This window comes from Microcaecilia unicolor, chromosome 2 (genome assembly GCF_901765095.1).
Source record: "Microcaecilia unicolor chromosome 2, aMicUni1.1, whole genome shotgun sequence".
Lineage (NCBI taxonomy): Eukaryota > Metazoa > Chordata > Amphibia > Gymnophiona > Siphonopidae > Microcaecilia > Microcaecilia unicolor.
In genome coordinates, this window is record NC_044032.1 from 75022571 (window position 1) to 75041048 (window position 18478).

Genomic DNA, 18478 nt, shown 5'->3' on the forward strand with positions numbered 1-18478 from the left:
AAATCCTTAATTGTATAGACCAGGTAAAAGTGAATTGATTTTTCGCTCTTTCAAAAAGTGCAAAGATCAGAGGACACTCAATGAAATTACATATGAATGCTTTTAAAACAAGTAGGAAGAAATATTTATTTCTCTCAAAGAATAGTTAAACTCTGGAACTCTTTGCTGGAGGATGTGGTAGCTGTGATTAGCTATGTGGTTTTAATAATGGTTTGGACAAGTGCCTGGAGGAAAAGTCCATAGGTAGTTATAGAGATAGGCATGGGGAAGCCATACTTGCCCTGATTGGTAGCATGAAGTGTCGCCATGATTTGGGTTTCTGCCAGGTACTTGTGACCTGGATTGGCCACTGTTGGAAGCAGGATAGTAGACTAGATGGATCATTGGTCAGACCCAGTATGGCTATTCTTATGTTCTTATCTGTCTTCTGGACGAGGAGGAGGAGAATCCTGTTTGAGCTCACACAGACAGGGAAACAGTTATGATGCCTTGAAACAGGAGGGGTGTGAGAGGAGAAGGAGGAGATGGTATATGGGGGATATGGGAGAGGGGGAGGAGGTGTGGATTCTCACACACAGTATAGCACATTGCTTCGTCAGCTAACCTGCCTCGGGGACCCAATTGGCCTGAGGTCCAGTGGCAAAGAAGGCCGTTGGAAGTGGGCTCAGGGCATATTGGCCCCTGGGAGCCAACTCTGGGCAAGGCCTTTGGAGGTACTTGGGGAGTGCCCAAGGTCCAGTGGTGGAAAGCTTTCGGGGTATGATCAACACCGGGAGTGAGGTGGCGGCTCATGAGGTTCTGCTTGGCACCAGGTGTTCAGTGGGGGAGATAACTCTAGGGAGTGCAATCAGCGCTTGGAATTTGGCAGCTGGGACTGGCCCAACCAGTCTGACTAAATCTCATTGAATGTTTAGCAGCAACCAGCCCAGAGTGCTCCGGCAGGAGGGTGAGACTTGGTGGGAAGGACGCCTAGGAAGGAGTAAGGGGTGGAACATAGGCCATAGTGCCATGCCCACAGAAAGACTCAGCCTAGAGAGACAGACAGGAGTTAGGAGTTGCTGCTTAGGCAAAAGGACTAATGGGTTAAAAGAATGCTGGACTAATTGGTTAACAGAGCACTGGTTAATAGAAAAGGTAATTGGTTAAGAGTATTTGTATTAGACTGTGTGACATGTGGTTTATAGTCTTCTACACATTTCAGTGGTTATGTCAAAACAAATCTTTCAACAACTTTATATAACTGTATAGCAAAACCTTTACATAGTGCAATAAAACTGTTATATCTTTTGTTTACAGGCTTGTTCAGAGAGGTCATTATATGGGATCTTCTGGGGGGGGGGGGGGGGAAGAGGGTAAACCCACTCATTAACCCTTTTCTTCCCCAGGTGGAGGCACCAGGTGCTAGAAGCTTAAGGGACCGATAGAGCCTGCTTTAGAGGGACTCCAACCAGGTCGGACCACGGACTCAGAGACCCCCCACAAGGGGGCATTACATATGGAAAAAGACAAAGCTTTTTGGTTCACTAAAACTTCTGAAAAGAACTGTCTTCAGGACTTTAAATATCCATGTTATATTGACCTTACTCAGCAACTGATGTATAGTTACAAGTTTGTGGAAAACTGTACATTAATTTGACTGTCATTGGGACTTATTGGTGAGGTTTTGCAGTAGTATTTTGCAGAGGAGATGGAAAGTGTCCAGTAATAACAAGTTAAGCCAGATAAAATACAAATATGTTCATCAGATGAGCAACACTTGTATGTCAGCTGACATTACCTTGATATACTCCGATTTATTGAGATACAGACTTTGTACAGCAAAATTTCACTTAATCAGATGCATATTATACACTTATAAAATGTTTGATTCATGGGCAAGAATATGTAACAAACTTAACCACCCCTGTTTATAAACCATGCTAGCGGTTGCCGTGCACTAATGCCAACACAGCCTATTCACTTTGAATGGGCTGTGTTGACATTGCCGTGCTACATCTGCTAGCACAGCTTAATAAACCGGGGGGGGGGGGGGGGGGGGGGGAGAGGAGGAGTAAGTGTGTAAATATGTAACTTCATCATTTATAATAAAGAACTACCACCAAATGTAATTTAGATTATTTGTAACTCATGTAGTTGTTGTGTCCTTTATTATGTAGAGATGTTATTGTTAAAAAGAAAAAGCCCTGTTGTTTAAAAAAAAAAAAAGATGCTTGCCCAAGTAGCTTGTATTTAATGTTTCTCATTATATAAATATGGAATTATCTTTCTTTTTTCTTCTTACAGTCATCAGATAAAGTCTCTGCAATACAGCAGCACTGGAGATGTTATTCTAGTTGTGGCTGGAAATTCTCAGGCTAAGGTACTTGACAGAGATGGTTTCCAGGTGATGGAATGCGTTAAAGGCGATCAATATATTGTGGATATGGCCAACACCAAGGTAGTAAAACTGAATGTTAAATTATAAGCGTTATTGTGTTTGCATATTTGTGTTGAATGTTAATGTAGGAATTTAGTCAATCTTCTGTAAAGTTTGTTTTCCTCATGTTGTAGAAGTGAATGGATTATAAATGGGAAATTATCTGCATTGTTGCGTGATAATTTTGTTTTGAACAACGATTAAAGAATAATGTGTTTAAAATGCACATGATAATCTTGAACTGAAGAAGATGCTTTATGACATAACAAAAGGGTCCTTTTACTAAGGCACGTTAACAGATTTATCGCACGCTAACAGTAAGCACACATAAAATGATAAGATGCCCATTATATTCCTATGGGCCTCTTATCATTTACTGTGCGCTAAATCTGTTAGCATGCCTTAGTAAAAGGACCCCAAAGTGACTTGGGTTTTTATGATGGAGTTTTAAAACTAAACTTTTACTTGTAATTGGTTAATTAATAGAGAAAACTTTTTTGGGTGCTATGATCTTCATTATTTTTATGGGATGTGAAGGATTGAGTTTTCCACTATCTCAGTTGGGTGAAGAAAACGGAAAATTGAAGGGTTTTTTTATATTTATTTTTACATTTCAGAAAATAATATACAAGATAATCTTAAAGCAAAAGAAAAAAAACCCCAAGCAATAAAACACAAATTAATCTGTATTTGTTCCATGTTAGACCGCAATGCTTTGAGTGGGGAGGAAGGGGAAGTAAAGGAAATCAAAATTAAAGAAAAGCAATAACATGAACCTATCTAACCTCTTAATTCAGTATCAGTCATCACAAATTTAGTCAGAATTGCTCTGGAGTAAAGAAAGCATATTTAACCCCAGCATAACAAATCAAACATTTGCGTGGCTATCATAATAAAAAGGAGGCAACCAAACCTCTAGTCTCTTGCCTCAAATTCAGGTTTTTCTTCTCTTTTGTGTACTTTTGCCACATCAGGATAAATCCATATATTCTGGCCCAAAAATGGAAACTGAGAATTGTGAAAATACAACAGCAGGAGAGTGAAGTTGATAACATAGGAGGCCAGGTGCTTCTCTAACCTGTTTTTCCTGTTGCCAGTGTCTCTTCTAGTGTGCAGTAGAGATCCACAGAGCACCAGGAAGGTTGAACAACTGATGTGAGCTGTGAATTATGTATGTAGGGGAGGCACAGGCAATAGTAAGTGCAGGTTAGAGAAGCACTAGGTCCACTGCACAATCAGCTGCACTTTTCTTCTGTTTTTTTTCTCTTTGTGCTGAAAAATCGGCGGTTGCAGCTATGCTAAGCAAGTAAGCAATGTATTGACGCCAGTATATAATGTAGGCATAAGTTTAGCATTGGCATTTTGCTTTGTATTCCTTACATCAGCAGCCTGTAAAGTACGTGAGAACAATAATAATGTTGTGTGTGAGAGCCTAATGATTAGGAACTCTGCAATAACCCTGACCCGGCTAGAGATGCACCCCCTATTGAAAATTCCTGGCTACGCCACTGAAGAAGGGGAGGCAGCTTTGCGATTATATATAGGAATACTCTGAACATTCATGCCCATGATATAATATCACAATCTTCTGTTGAAGGCGTCTCTTTCACACTGCATTCTTTACATTCATTTAACTTTTTACTTCTGTGTCGGCCTCTCCCCATTACTAGTACATCATTGGAAAATATTTTAAACTAGTAAAAAAGGCCCGTTTCTGACTGTAATGAAACGGGCGCTAGCAAGGTTTTCCTCTGAATGTGTATGTTTGATAGAGTATGTGTGAGAGTGACTGTGTGATAGGGAGAGAGTGAATGTGTGAGTGTGTGTGTTTGACAGAGAGAGTGAGACAGAGTGTGACAGGGTTGATGCTGCTTTAGTGGGAGTGGGTGGCAGGCAGGCGGTTTAGAGGTTGGTCAGCCTTGTTGTGTGTGTGCTGTGTGTAAGAGTGCTGTTTTTTTTTTTTTTTAAGGAGAGAGAGGAAGGGTGTAGGGCAGGGGAGAGAGGACAGTTGCTGGATATGGGGGCAAGGGCAGGGTAGAGAGCAGGGTTGGTGGACATGAGGGCAAGGGCAAGAGAAAGAGCAGTGTTGGTGGACATGGGGGCAGGGCAGGGGAGAGAGCAAGGGATTGAGCAGGGTTTCTTGATATGGGGGGAGGGCATTGGAAACAGGAGGGTTGGTGGACGGGGGAGAGAGTAATACAGCAAATGACATGCATATACTATTGTCACCTAGATCAGGGGACGCGCTTGTATAAGAAACTAACAAATTATACACTTCTAAAAATAGTCTTACAATACACGTCTGAGCTGTATAAAGCAAACCTGTTCCTCGGGCGTAGCTAAAAATCCTTAACAGGCAGGAACTTAGAAACAGCCCCGGAGAAAGCTAAACATTTTGCATCATGTTATCATGACGATGGACATTTAATTTAAATTAAATATTGCACACAGAACTTCTAAACATTTCACAGTAGCTTCCCCATTTTGCGCTACAGCCAACGTGCAAATCTTGAAAGAAGAAGCGAGCAAACCTGCTGCCTGCTAGCCACAATCATGGCAGTTAGCTCGTGTTTGCAGTCTCACGGCTTTGTTGACTGCCAGATGAGATCAGGTTTTAGGCTGGTCGCGCGAGGTACGGACTGAATGGGATCAGTGGGCTTCTTTTGGTGCGCGCGCCGGCAACTTCTTTCGGGGGGGGGGGGGAGGGGGAGCGGCATCTGGCAGGCAGTCTCCAGCGATTCATAGGCAGGGGCAGGAGTGTCCATCATGGAGGAGGGTGGGTGAGGGTGACTGTGGGTGGGGGCTTCGGAATCTAGCGGCGAGTTCTCTCAAGGGGGGGATGTGGACGGGAGGAGCGGCATCTGGCAGGCAGTCTCCAGCGATTTGTAGGCAGGGGCAGGAGTAGACTCCTCCTCCTGGCTGGGTCGCTGTTTGCTGCTGTGCGTCGGGCTGGTGATTTCACCCGAGACGCAGGCAATCAGTGGGATAGGTCCTTATGTGTCTCTCTGTTCCGCCCTCGACGTCATTACGTTTTGACGCGAGGGCGGGGCAGAGAGACATGGTGAGTGGGATGGCTTCACCACCATGAACTAACGGACCCTTCACGGAGTGAAGTGACTTCAGAACATTGTGTTCAGAACGTTGAGGGTGCGTTTTATTATAGCAGATATTTGATCTTGCATCATGTTATTCAAGACACTCATTGTGAGAGGACTTTTTTGGATCCACTGTGTGTTTTGCCCATCATGTTATTCAAAACATACCGTGTTTCCCCGAAAATAGGACATCCTCCGAAAATAAGACCTAGTAGAGGTCTTGCTGCAATTTGAAAATATAAGGCCTCCCCCGAAAATAAGACCTAGCAGGGGAGGCCTTATTTTTCGGGGGAACATCGGGGTCACCCCCCCACCCGAGATCGCCGGCTCCCCCCCTCGATCGGCGGCTCCCCCTGTCCTCAGTCGCTCCCGGAACTAACCTCTTAAACGCTTGCTTTCACCTTCGTACTCGCCGCAAGCAGCAGGGCAGGCCACACCTTCCTTCCGTGTCCCGCCCTCGCCTGATGTAACGTTACGTCAGGCGAGGGCGGGACACGGAAGGAAGGAGTGGCCTGCCCTGCTGCTGGCTGCGAGTGCGAAGATGAATGGTGACAGGAAGCGTTTAAGAGGTTAGTTCCGGGAGCGACTGAGGGCGGGGGGAGCCGGCGATCGAGGGAGGGGGGAACCGGCGATCTCGGGTGGGGGGTGACCTCAGGTGGGGGGGGGGGGGCGACCCGATGTTTCCCCGAAAAATAAGGCCTCCCCTGAAAATAAGACCTAGCGGGTCTTGGGGAGCAAAAATTAATATAAGACAGTGTCTTCTTTTCGGGGAAACACGGTATATCTGATTATCCTATGTCTCTTCAGTAATCATATAGATAAGCTACTACACTAGAATTCATTCATTTTCTTCAGGATTTTTTCATTGATACAACATATCTCCTTTCCTACTCAAGCTAAGGGCCATACTCTTGACATGGTACTTTTCTCTTCTAGCAATCATCTTTATAATTTTTATACTGCTCCATTGCCACAGATGACATTATCTAATAGAATTCTGTAGTACTTATACACAACCTCCTATGGCATCCTTAAAGGACACAGCCAATTTTAGAAACACTAAGGGGCCCTTTTACAGAGTGGCGGTAATCCCAACGCAGGATTTCTGCTCGCTCTTCCGGGAATACCGCCGGCACAGTGTGGCCACTGGCGGTCCATGGGAAAAAGAAAACCTCCAGAAATGGCTTGCATGGTGGTAATCAAGCATTGCTGCATGCTGCCCAGTTACTGCTGGGCTAACGCGGGTGCCCTTGTAGCCACCTCAGTGGGTGACAGTAAGGGCTCCCTGTCGCATGGCTATGTGGTAAGAGTTCTCTTACCACATGGCCATGTGTGTCTGGGGTCTTTTTACCCACTGCCGTAAAAAGGGCTCTAGCGCGTGGAGAAAAATGGCCCCCTGCCGCTAGGGCAGGGTCCTTATTCCCGCAGCTTGGTAAAAGGACCCCTAATAATCTTGTGTCAGAAAAGTTTGAACAGACCCTAAACAATACCCTTAGACTCTTTTAGAACACTTTCCTTAGAAGAATAAGCAAAGACGTGGAACACACTTCAAAAAAGTATGATACTATTAGGCTCATTTTCGAAAGACATGGATGTCCCTCTTCCTACATAAATCAGTACCTGGACGTCCATCTCTCAGAGACGTCCAAATTGGTATAATCGAAACCCGATTCTGGACGTCTCTAGTGAAAGTTCGTCGCAAGGATGTCCAAATCTCAAGGGGGCGTATTGGAGGCATGGTGAAGGCGGGACTTGGGCGTTTCTAAGACTTGGATGTCTTTGAGCCATAATGGAAAAAAGCAGAGACGTCCATGACTAACACTTGGACGTTTTCACCCGGACGTGTTTTTATTATGAATAAGGCACAAAAAGGTGCCCGAAATGACCAGATGACCACAGGAGGGAATCGGGGATGACCTCCCGTTACTCCCCCAGTGATCACTAACCCCCTCCCACTCTCAAAAAACATCATTAAAAATATGTGCCAGCCTCTATGCCAGCCTCAGATGTCATACTCAGGTCTATGACAGCACATGCAGGTCCCTGGAGTAGTTTTAGTGGGTGCAGTGCTCTTCAGACAGGCAGACCCAGGCCCATACCCCCCCTCACCTATTACATTTGTGGAAGAAACAGCGAGCCCTCCAAAACCCACCAGAAACCCTCTGTACCCACATCTAGGTGCCCCCCTTCACCAGTAAGGGCTATGGTGGTGGGTTTTGGGAGGCTCAGCACACAAGGTAAGGGAGCTATGTACCTTGGAGCATTTAATGAAGTCCACTGTAGTGCCCCCTAGGGGCCCAATTGCTGTCCTGGCATGTGAGGGGGACCAGTGTGCTAGAAATGCTGGCTCCTCCCATGTCCAAATTGCTTGCATTTGGACGTTTTTGACTTGGACGTCTTTGGTTTTGAAAATCGCTGAAAGTCAAAGACATCCAAATCTAAGGACGTCCTTGGTATTTTCGAAACGAAAGATGGACGATGTCCATCTTTTTTCGAAAATGAGCTTTTCCCCACCTCCAGATTTGGATGTTTTAAAAAGATGTCCAAATCCCAACTTAGACATTTCTTTCGACAATGCCCCTCTATATCACCTTCATCGACAAGCTCTAACTTTCCTAAAAAGAAAATAACTCGGTGTAATTATGAACTCATGCTGCTTAAAAGACAACTGCTGTCCACCTGGCCAGAACGAATAGTCAGTTATAGACATGTTAGCAGAAATTAGGGAAGCTAACAAACTGGTTTATATAATAATAATTGGTGATTTTATTTACTAATAATTCTCCACTTATCTATTCTGTATCTCTAGAAAGGTCATGTAACATATATCAAACAATTGTCAGTGGAGAAAAAAGACTTCAGATACTGCGAGATACATATCTACTCGTAAGGTAAACCTTCATAATTGTGGATGGCTCTCCCTCAATCATTAGTCATAAAAAAACTCCACACAGTTATTCTAAATGACCAAAAATCTTTTTGAGATACAGAATAGTATGTTACTGTTGGAAAGCTTGTACTAACTATGGTATCCTAAGCACTGTGTCTTCTTAAATGGTTTTTACTTATTTCAAGAACTTTTCTTCCATCCCGACAGGTTTGCCATTTTGTTTGAGAGCTTTATGTGGAAAGTTGTTTTTTGAAAAATTGTGATGGTATTGAAAAGAGGTGATCATTTTTTACATTGGTGAGAACATACATTCCCCTGATGCAACCCGAGGAGGTGAAACAGAGAACACTTGTCCCTCGGTGGACCTTTTCGCCTCTCAGACCAACCACAAGCTGCCTCTGTTCTGTTCCAGACTACAGGCACACGGCAGACTGGCGTCTGATGCCTTTCTCCTCCAATGGGGGGCCGGCCTCCTGTATGCTTATCCTCCCATACCTTTGGTGGGGAAGACCTTACTGAAGCTCAAGCAAGACCAAGGCACCATGATTCTGATAGCGCCTTTTTGGCCCCGTCAGATCTGGTTCCCTCTACTTCTGGAGTTGTCCTCCGAAGAACCGTGGAGATTGGAGTGTTTTCCGACTCTCATTTCGCAGAACGACGGAGCGCTTCTGCACCCCAACCTTCAGTCTCTGGCTCTCACGGCCTGGATGTTGAGGGCGTAGATTTTGCTTCATTGGGTCTGTCTGAGGGTGTCTCCCGTGTCTTGCTTGCCTCTAGAAAGGATTCCACTAAAAAGAGTTACTTTTTCAAGTGGAGGAGGTTTGTCGTCTGGTGTGAGAGCAAAGCCCTAGAACCTCGTTCTTGTCCTGCACGGAACCTGCTTGAATACCTTCTGCACTTATCAGAGTCTGGTCTCAAGACCAACTCAGTAAGGAATCACCTTAGTGCGATTAGTGCTTACCATCATCGTGTAGCGGGTAAAGCCATCTCTGGAGAGCCTTTAGTCGTTCGATTCATGAGAGGCTTGCTTTTGTCAAGGCCCCCAGTCAAGCCTCCTGCAGTGTCATGGGATCTCAACGTCGTCCTCACCCAGCTGATGAAACCTCCTTTTGAGCCACTGAATTCATGCTATCTGAAGTACTTGACCTGGAAGGTCATTTTCTTGGTGGCAGTTACTTCAGCTCGCAGAGTCAGTGAGCTTCAAGCCCTGGTAGCTCATGCTCCTTATACCAAATTTCATCATAACAGGGTAGTACTCCGCACTCACCCCAAGTTTCTGCCAAAGGTGGTGTCGGAGTTCCATCTTAACCAGTCAATTGTCTTGCCAACATTCTTTCCCAGACCACATACCCGCCCTGCTGAACGTCAGTTGCACACATTGGACTGCAAGCGAGTGTTGGCCTTCTATCTGGAGCGGACACAGCCCCACAGACAGTCCGCCCAATTGTTTATTTCTTTCGACCCCAATAGGAAAGGGGTCACTGTCGGGAAACGCACCATCTCCAACTGGCTAGCAGATTGCATTTCCTTCACTTACGCCCAGGCTGGGCTGACTCTTGAGGGTCATGTCACGGCTCATAGTGTTAGAGCCATGGCAGTGTCAGTGGCCCACTTGAAGTCAGCCACTATTGAAGAGATTTGCAAGGCTGCGACGTGGTCATCTGTCCACACATTCACATCACATTACTGCCTCCAGCAGGATACCTGACGCGACAGTCGGTTCGGGCAGTCGGTGCTGCAGAATCTGTTTGGGGTTTGAATCCAACTCCACCCTCCAGGACCCGATTTTATTCTGTTCAGGCTGCACTCTCAGTTAGTTGTTCTTCGTAGGTCAATTTCTGTTATGCCCTCGCCGTTGCGAGGTTCAATTGACCTGGGTTCTTGTTTTAAGTGAGCCTGAGAGCTAGGGATACCCCAGTCATGAGAACAAGCAGCCTGCTTGTCCTCGGAGAAAGCGAATGATGCATACCTGTAGCAGGTGTTCTCCGATGACAGCAGGCTGATTGTTCTCACCTACCCTCCCTCCTCCCCTTTGGAGTTGCGTTTTTACTCATTCTTTGGCTTGTCATTCAACTGAGCGGGAACGGCCGCGCACGGGCGGGAAGACGGCCGCGCATGCGCGGTGGGCGTGCCCTGCGTGCGAGACCGCCAGCAAAGTTTTCTTCCGGTTGGTGGGGGCTGCCGTGGACGTCAACCCAGTCGTGAGAACAATCAGCCCGCTGTCCTCGGAGAACACCTGCTACAGGTATGTATCATTCGCTAACACAGACAAAGAACAGAGCAATGGCTGAAGCTCCAGTAACTGACAAACACAGACAGAGAACAGAGCAATGGCTGAAGCTCCAGTAGCTGACAAACACAGACAGAGGACAGAACTCTAGACAAGAGCAAACAGAAGTGCCAGTGCCACAGGCAGACCAACTAGAAGCAAGGCAGAAATGCAAACTGCATTCAAATTAACCTCAACCTTTGGAGATGCAAAGGCCCTGAATGGAACAACACCACTTCCGTATCAAGGCCTGACTGATGCACAGAGAGGCTAAACACACACAGGTGCAGTATAGTGGAGCAATTAAAGCCATGCTGGAAGCAGCCAGCACACAAAGACAGAGCTAACTCAGGAAGAACAGACAGAAGCCAGCTCAGAAACTGACCGCCAGAAATAAGGTGAGTCTGAGAGGGGTCACGACCACCATCGTGACAGCATGGTTAAAAAGTGGGGTGATAGAGACCATTAGAGCTAAAAGAACATCCTTCATAAAAAGAAAGAAGGACCCAACTAAGGATAATATGGAACAGCATAAGGAATGACAAAGTCAAATTCAAAGCACTCATAGGGGAGGCAAAGAGAGACTTGCAAAAGAAGATTACCTTGGAGGCAAAATTTTATGCAATGTCACCAGTAGACAGACAATTACTTCATATGAGTGGAGGAGTGGCCTAGTGGTTAGGGTGGTGGACTTTGGTCCTGAGAAACTGAGTTCGATTCCCGGCACAGGCAGCTCCTTGTGACTCTGGGCAAGTCACTTAAGCCTCCATTGCCTGCCGCATTGAGCCTGCCATGAGTGGGAAAGCGTGGGGTACAAATGTAACAAAAATAAAAAATAAATATGTTACATAAGTATTGCCATACTGGGACAGACAGAAGGTCCATCAAGCCCAGCATCCTGTTTCCAACAGTGGCCAATCCAGGTCACAAGTACCTGGCAAAGGCCCAAAAAAGTACCATAAATTTTATGTGACTTATCCTAGAAATAAGCAGTGGATTTTCTCCAAGTCTATTTTAATAATGGTCTATGAACTTTTCCTTTAGGAAGCCATCCAAACCTTTTTTTAAACCCCGCTAAGCTAACTGCTTTTACTACATTCTCTGGTAATGAATTCCAGAGTTTAATTACATGTTGAGTGAAGAAACATTTTCTCCAATTCATTTAAAATTTACTATTTTGTAGCTTCATTGCATGCCTCTTAGTCCTAGTACTTTTGGAAAGAGTAAACAAGCAATTCATGTCTACCCGTTCCACTCCACTCATTATTTTACACACCTTTTTCATATCTCCCCTCAGCCTTCTTTTCTCCAAGCTGAAGAGCCCTAGCAGCTTTAGCCTTTTCTCATAGGGAAGTCGTCCCATCCCCTTTATCATTTTCATCACCCTTCTCTGTATCATTTCTAATTCCACTATATCTTTTTTGAGATGTGGTGACTAGAATTTAACACAATATTCAAGGTGCGGTCTCACCATGGAGCGATGCAAAGGCATTATAGCATCCTCATTTCTGTGTTCTATTCCTTTCCTAATAATACCTAACATTTTATTTGCTTTATTAGCCACCACAGAACACTGTAGAGAGGATTTCAACGTATCATCAACGTTCCACCAGACAGGAAACAGGCAATGACGTCAGTGATGGCGGGACATGGCAGATGGAAGCCTGCAGGGCCGACGCAAGCAGTAAGAATGAATTGCTGCAGGCTCCGAGGATCCCTGTACAAACATTGGGGAGGGACGGAGTTCAGAGACAGGAGCGCAGATGCCGGAATGCCACAGAGGAGAGGGAGAAGATGTGGAGTAGGAAAAAAAAAAAAGAAAAAAAACAAACAAAAACTCTTATGTTCTTAAAAAATATCTTCAGGAAGATATTTGTGGTGTGTGCTTGGGGGTGGGGGAGGGGGCATGTGGGCATGGAAGGGCCTATCCAAAATACCGAGTCTTGTTACTCTTCAATATTATAGGAATGATAGACCACGTGCACGACAGGGACAGTGAGACAGTTCCCTGAAAAAGTTATTTGCGGCATTCTTTATTCTAGTCAGAGGGCAGTGGGGCTTTCTTAGAATCAAGCACTGCAGATTCAGGAGAGGCACCATGAGGCAGAAAAGGGATGCAGACTAGAATTCAGAAAACTTCCAGTGTGTTCACATTTGTATAAACTAAAAGGATATCGATCTGCACCTTCCCAACCAGGTGCTCCAGAAAAATTCTCATTGATGGATTTAATAAGGTCCTTGGCTGAGCCTGGCCCTTTCTTAGCCTCTATGGGCTCATCATCAGAAATCCCTCACTAAGCTAAGTTGTAGGTTCAATTACAAAATTTCTTCATTTGTTGCATGAGTGTTCTTAAAGGTAGTATTATATATTGGGCAATGTTAGTGGCAGCATTGACTAATACAGATTATTTTTCTAGAAGCAAATAATTAAATAAAAAGTAAAGGAGGCTTTTTAGCCAATGACTGGTCCAAGTTAAAAGGTGCTGCAGTGTTCAAATTGAATAGAGACATTGGAGAACTCTGGGATGGGGGGTGTGACCAAGAAGGTGGCATGATCTGGTAGCATTGTGCTTGGATGGGAAAGTTTGCTGCGAGTTTTACCTGTTGCTTCCCCTTGGGGTGGAATATGCCTCATACCAAATGCAAGGGGCTTGTCAAGGATGCTTCCCCTGCAACCAAGACTTTGTCTCCCGTTCAGCAAACGATCCTGAGGTATGCTGCCAGGATCCAAGATCAGGAGCCAAGGGAGTGCCCTGCTGTGTTACCAGATGAAGAAATCTCTGGTTTCTTGAGCTCGATGTCTCTCTGTCTCTCCCAGCAAGCATTCCTCTGCCTCTTCCACCAGCCCTAGCTACTCCGGAAGGAGCCCCGATAGTGGAAGGTGCTAGGAGACCTTCGGTGGGGGTGACATCATTGGGAATTCAGGCGATAAAAAGATCTCTGGGAGTTCACTCTCCATTTCTGATGGAGGGATTAAGAAGCCCGAGGTAGTTACTTTGGAAAGCATCTGGTCTGCACTTCGAAAGCTTGAAGGATCGGTCACGAGTCTACACGTGGCATTGCTACACTCGTGAGTTCTGTAGAATCTTTAAAGGATTGGAAGGGAGTAAACAAGAGTTTACCATACAGATGAAGGATGTTAAACAGGAAATAAAAACTGTTCAAGAAGTTACATTGACAATAATTAAAGATAAATTGATTGTACATCAGAAGAGCAATTAGAAAATTTCAATCATAGGCTTAATTTGCATTTACTGAATTTTCCTAAGCCCATGGGAATGTCTTCAATTGATGTCTTTAGACGATACCTTACAGAAGTTTTGAAATTCTCTCCAGAGAATATGCCTCCTGTGAATAGAATTTGCTTTTTACTGTCTAAGTCACCAAAGGAGAAGGAACAAGGGCAAGAAATTCAGGATAAAGACCAAGGAGAGTTAAATATTTACTGCATTGATACTTTTTGTTGCTATGATGATTAATCTTTGTTGTAAGCTACATTGAACTCATGACACCTTAGGATAATGTGGGATGTAAAAGTCATTAATAAATAGATAATAAATATATCCAAGATATTGGAGTCATCTTTATCTGAAGATATTAATAGAGCTACATTAATAATATCTTTTGTTTTCAAACAAGATTTAAATGCAGTAATGAAACTTTTTTTTTCATAACTCCCAAATGCTGTTTTATGGTAGTAAAATATGGGTTTGTTCTGATGTTTCTAAACAAACCCAGGTTCATCGTAAAATGTTTTTGGCTATGAAACAGGAAGTATTATTAATGGGAGCTACCTTCTTACTTGCATATCACTGTAAATGTTTAATTAAATGCTAGGGATAAAATATATAGTTTATGTTCCTGACCAGTTAAGAGCCTTCCTTGATTTAAAAAACATAACTAAATGATTGCATTGTATGATTTGTTGATGCCCTACAAACTATGATTTGTTGATGCCCTTCAAACATTTTTGAAGTTTGAAGAATAAATGGCTTTCCTTTTGGATTGCTATTTAAAGGACTTGGTGTGGATTACATTATTGCTTATACCTCTGACTTTGTTTCTTTTAATGGCGCTCCTTATCCTTTAATTATGGTCACTCCCTCAGATTTGTGGTCTAAGGAGGATTTGCGATTTTTCTTTAAATGTATTATTATTGGAAATATTCCTATCTGTTTTGCCTGTTCAAGTGTTATGCTTGTAAATTATTCATTAAGTTATAAATAAAGGAGAAAAACAAAACAAAAACAGAGACATTGGCTGACAGCCATCATGCCAAACATTGCAGCAGCAATGAGCCTTTTACCACTGAGGCCTTTTTCCTCCATTTTTATTATTAAGTAAAAAAGTAAAGAAGCAAAAAAAGCAACATATGAAGTAATTATCAGTCCACTGGTGACATTGCATAAAGAGTTTGGTTGAATGCATATTTCTCACTTTGTTTTGGGGGTTAGCACTGCTATTGTTTTGTGAGAATAGTTCTCTTTTGTGTGTAGTATTTTGCTCGGAGACAAGAACACAAAGTAAAAACCTTTTTAGGTATATGGACCATTCAGGTCTTCATCTGCTGTCACTTACTATGTTACTGTATATGTGTTGTTAGAAGCAAGACGCTGGTAAAAGAATCAATTGGATCACTGGTTGACCAAGGGGTAAAAGAGGCAGTGAGGTCAAGGCTATAGTGAAGAGACTAAATGAATTTTTTACTTTGGTCTTTACTGAGGAGATACCCGTGCCAGAAATGGTATTTTATGGTGGTGAATTGGAAGAGCTGAAACAAGTCTCTGTAAACCTTGAAGATGTAAAGGGGTAATTTGACAAACTAAAGAGTAGTAAATTGACTGGGCCAGATAGTATATATCCCAGACTATTGAACTAAAAATTTAGCTTGCAGAGCTGCTATTAGTAATATGTAATTTATCTTTAAAAACAAGGCTGGTTATGGAAGATTGGAGGGTGGCTAATGTAACACCAATTTTTAAAAAGGGTTCCAGAGGTGATCCAGGAAATCATAGACTGTTGAGCCTAATGTTGGTGCCAGGCAAAATGGTAGAGACAATTCATGCCTATGTACTGTATATGTTCATTAATTTTATTATAAAGAATAAAATTAATGAACATATACAGTACATAGGCATGAATTAATAGGAGAAAGCCAACATGGATATAAGCAACCAATATTCTACATTTCTTTGAAGGGGTGAATAAACATGTGCCAACTTTTAAAATGTTTTGCAATGAGTTAAACTGTTGAATAAGCTTCTGTTCTCACAGGAGAAGGATCTAAGTTGCCTTAATGACACTATATTATATTAACAGAGTACTCCCATATTTGAGTGTAGACCCATGATGAAGCCAGAATTTGTTGTGAAACGGGTCCCGTCGGGCTATGCAAGATAAGTGCTCATTTTGGATAAATTTGCTGATTTAGAAACATGGGCTGTGATGATATTCGTTTACAAAGATGAGAAAAAAGATTTTCTGGATGATAGAAGTAAATGTTTGCACAATTAGTTTTTGCACACATGTTCATTGTAAAATGGAGGTTTTTGTGGGTCAATCATTAAAAAATGGCACCTGAGCAAATGACACATTAATATAACATAGTGCTATTAGGGTGACTGAGATCCTTTTTCTCCGAGAATAGAAGCTTAGAATAGGAAATTACTCAACAGTTTAACATTGCAAAACATATTAAAGGTTGGCATTTGTTGCTTGATTGTTTTGTTATGTCTCTGATTTGGGTATGGAATAAACGTGGACAGAGGTGAGCTGGTTGATATTGAGGCATATTTTCAAAGCACTTAGCCTTCCAAAGTTCCATAGAAACCTTTGGAACTTTGGAAGGCTAAGTGCTTTGAAAATATGGCAAACTAGTAAAAAAAGGCCCGTTTCTAAGACAAATGCAACGGGCGCTAGCAAGGTTTTCCTCGTAGTGTGTATCTTTGAGAGTGTGTGTGTGTGAGAGAGAGACTGAGAGTGGGTGCGAGTGTGTGTGAGAAGGAGAGTGTGTGCCAGGGGCTGTCCTCCTCCTCCTCCCTCCTCCCAGGGTCCCCTCCCCCTCCCTGTTCCAGGGTCCCTCTCCCCACCCCCGTTCGAGAGTTGTTGCCCCTCCCTCCCAGTGTCAGGGTTGTCCCGTCCCCTCCCTCTCTTCTAGTGTCAGCGGTGTGCCCTCCCTCTCTCCCCCCTCCATGTCCTGCCAATAGTCTTGTTGTTCTCCCCTGTATCCCCATCTCCTCTACGTCTCCTGCCCCTCCCCTCCCCCCCATGTTGAACCCAAACATTGGCAGGTGTTGCTGCAGAGGATGTGTTACGTAACCCAGTGTCCTCAACCATAGCCCCAACAGTGATTGCTTCCCTACCCCCTTGCACCATTGCATTCAGTGTGCCATACACACTCCTTCCCTTTGTATGCTACCATCAATATTCCCTGTTCATCTGGCCCCATTCATTCCATTGTGTGTGTTACTGCAAAATTGCTCTTCTACTGCTGTCCTTGGGTGCCTTCAAATCCTGGGTGTGTCAGGTGTGAGATGTTCTGTCTGCTTCTGAATGCGCAGTGCTACCTGATTTGGCTCCTCATTCTGTTCTGTGATGTAGTGAGGAACCTGTGGGGTCTGACCGGTTCTGTGGAGAGAGGCACTGCCAGGCCTTCAATCCCAGCATCTCTGAGTGCTTTGAGGGCCTCTTCAACAGTGGGTTTGCTGTGCCTGCACTTCTGAGGCAGCTGAAGATGTGAATAAGCGAACTTTGTTGTAATTGAGTACCTGTCACGCTCCTGAGCTGCTGCGCGTGTTCGCCGCTCCCCGCGTCCTGGCCGCTCCTTGGGCCCACCTCCGTGAAGGGGATCATCAGCCATGCTGGGTGGGGGATGCTCCGACAGCACACTGGTCACCCTGTTTGTTACGCTGGCCATCATGGCGGCGGCGGTGCATCGCTGTTGCCACTGCAGCAGTTTGGAGTGCGAGCCATTTTGCCAGCGCCGGCGGTGCAAGGATAGCGGTTGTGTTGCGGCTGCGAGGCCCGGGAACTGTTCTCATGCCTCCGATGCCCCGGATTCGCCACTTGTGTCCTGGCTCCACCTCCTCATGACCCGCTCCTTCCCTACGTCAGTTCGGTCGTGATGTCGGTCGTGACGTCATCACGGTTGACGCGAGGGTGTGACACACAGGTATGGGCAGTGGAGAGGCTTCACCACCATGAATCCACGAACCCTTCACAAAAGTGGGTGGAGCTTGGGTGGCTTCATTCGAATGTTGGGGTTGCGAATTATGTCCAGATGGGGCGTGGCTGAGGGCATGGCTGAGGGCGGGTGTATGAGTGAGAGTGAGAATGAGTGGTGTGAGAGGCTGCAACAGTACAGGGCTTCAGTGTTTCCCTGCCACACAGTGAGCTTCAGAATTGGAGGTGAGAATTATTTATATAGATTGTGTATTTGGATTTTTAGAAGGTTTTTGACAAAGTACCTCATGAACAAATGAGAAATTAGAAAGTCATGGGATAGAAGGCTGTTTCTTCTTGTGGATTAAGAACTGGCTAAAAGAAAACAGAGGGTAGGGTTGAATGGTCGATATTCTGTATGGAGAAGGTTTGGTTAATAGTGCGGTTCCCCAGGAGTCTATGCTGGGACTGCTGCTTTTTAACATATTTATAAATGGTCTGTAAACAGAAATAATGAATGAGGTGATTAAATTTGCTCATGATACAAAGCTGTTCGAAGTTGTTAAATCATACTTGTGAAAAAATTGCAAGAAGACCTTATGAGACTAGGAGGCTGGGCTTCCAAATGGCAGATGACATTTAGTGTG

General features: G+C 44.3%; 1 protein-coding gene across 2 annotated transcripts in view; it reads left to right on the top strand.

The window, feature by feature from the left end:
* The window catches only part of WDR70 (WD repeat domain 70), a 596086-nt gene that overhangs the window by 148817 nt on the left and 428791 nt on the right, over window positions 1-18478 (top strand). For both annotated transcript variants that reach the window (XM_030193048.1, XM_030193049.1), the window contains exon 8: window positions 2284-2437. In XM_030193048.1, the coding sequence (XP_030048908.1) occupies window positions 2284-2437 (154 nt within the window). The remainder of the gene's footprint in view (window positions 1-2283; window positions 2438-18478) is intronic.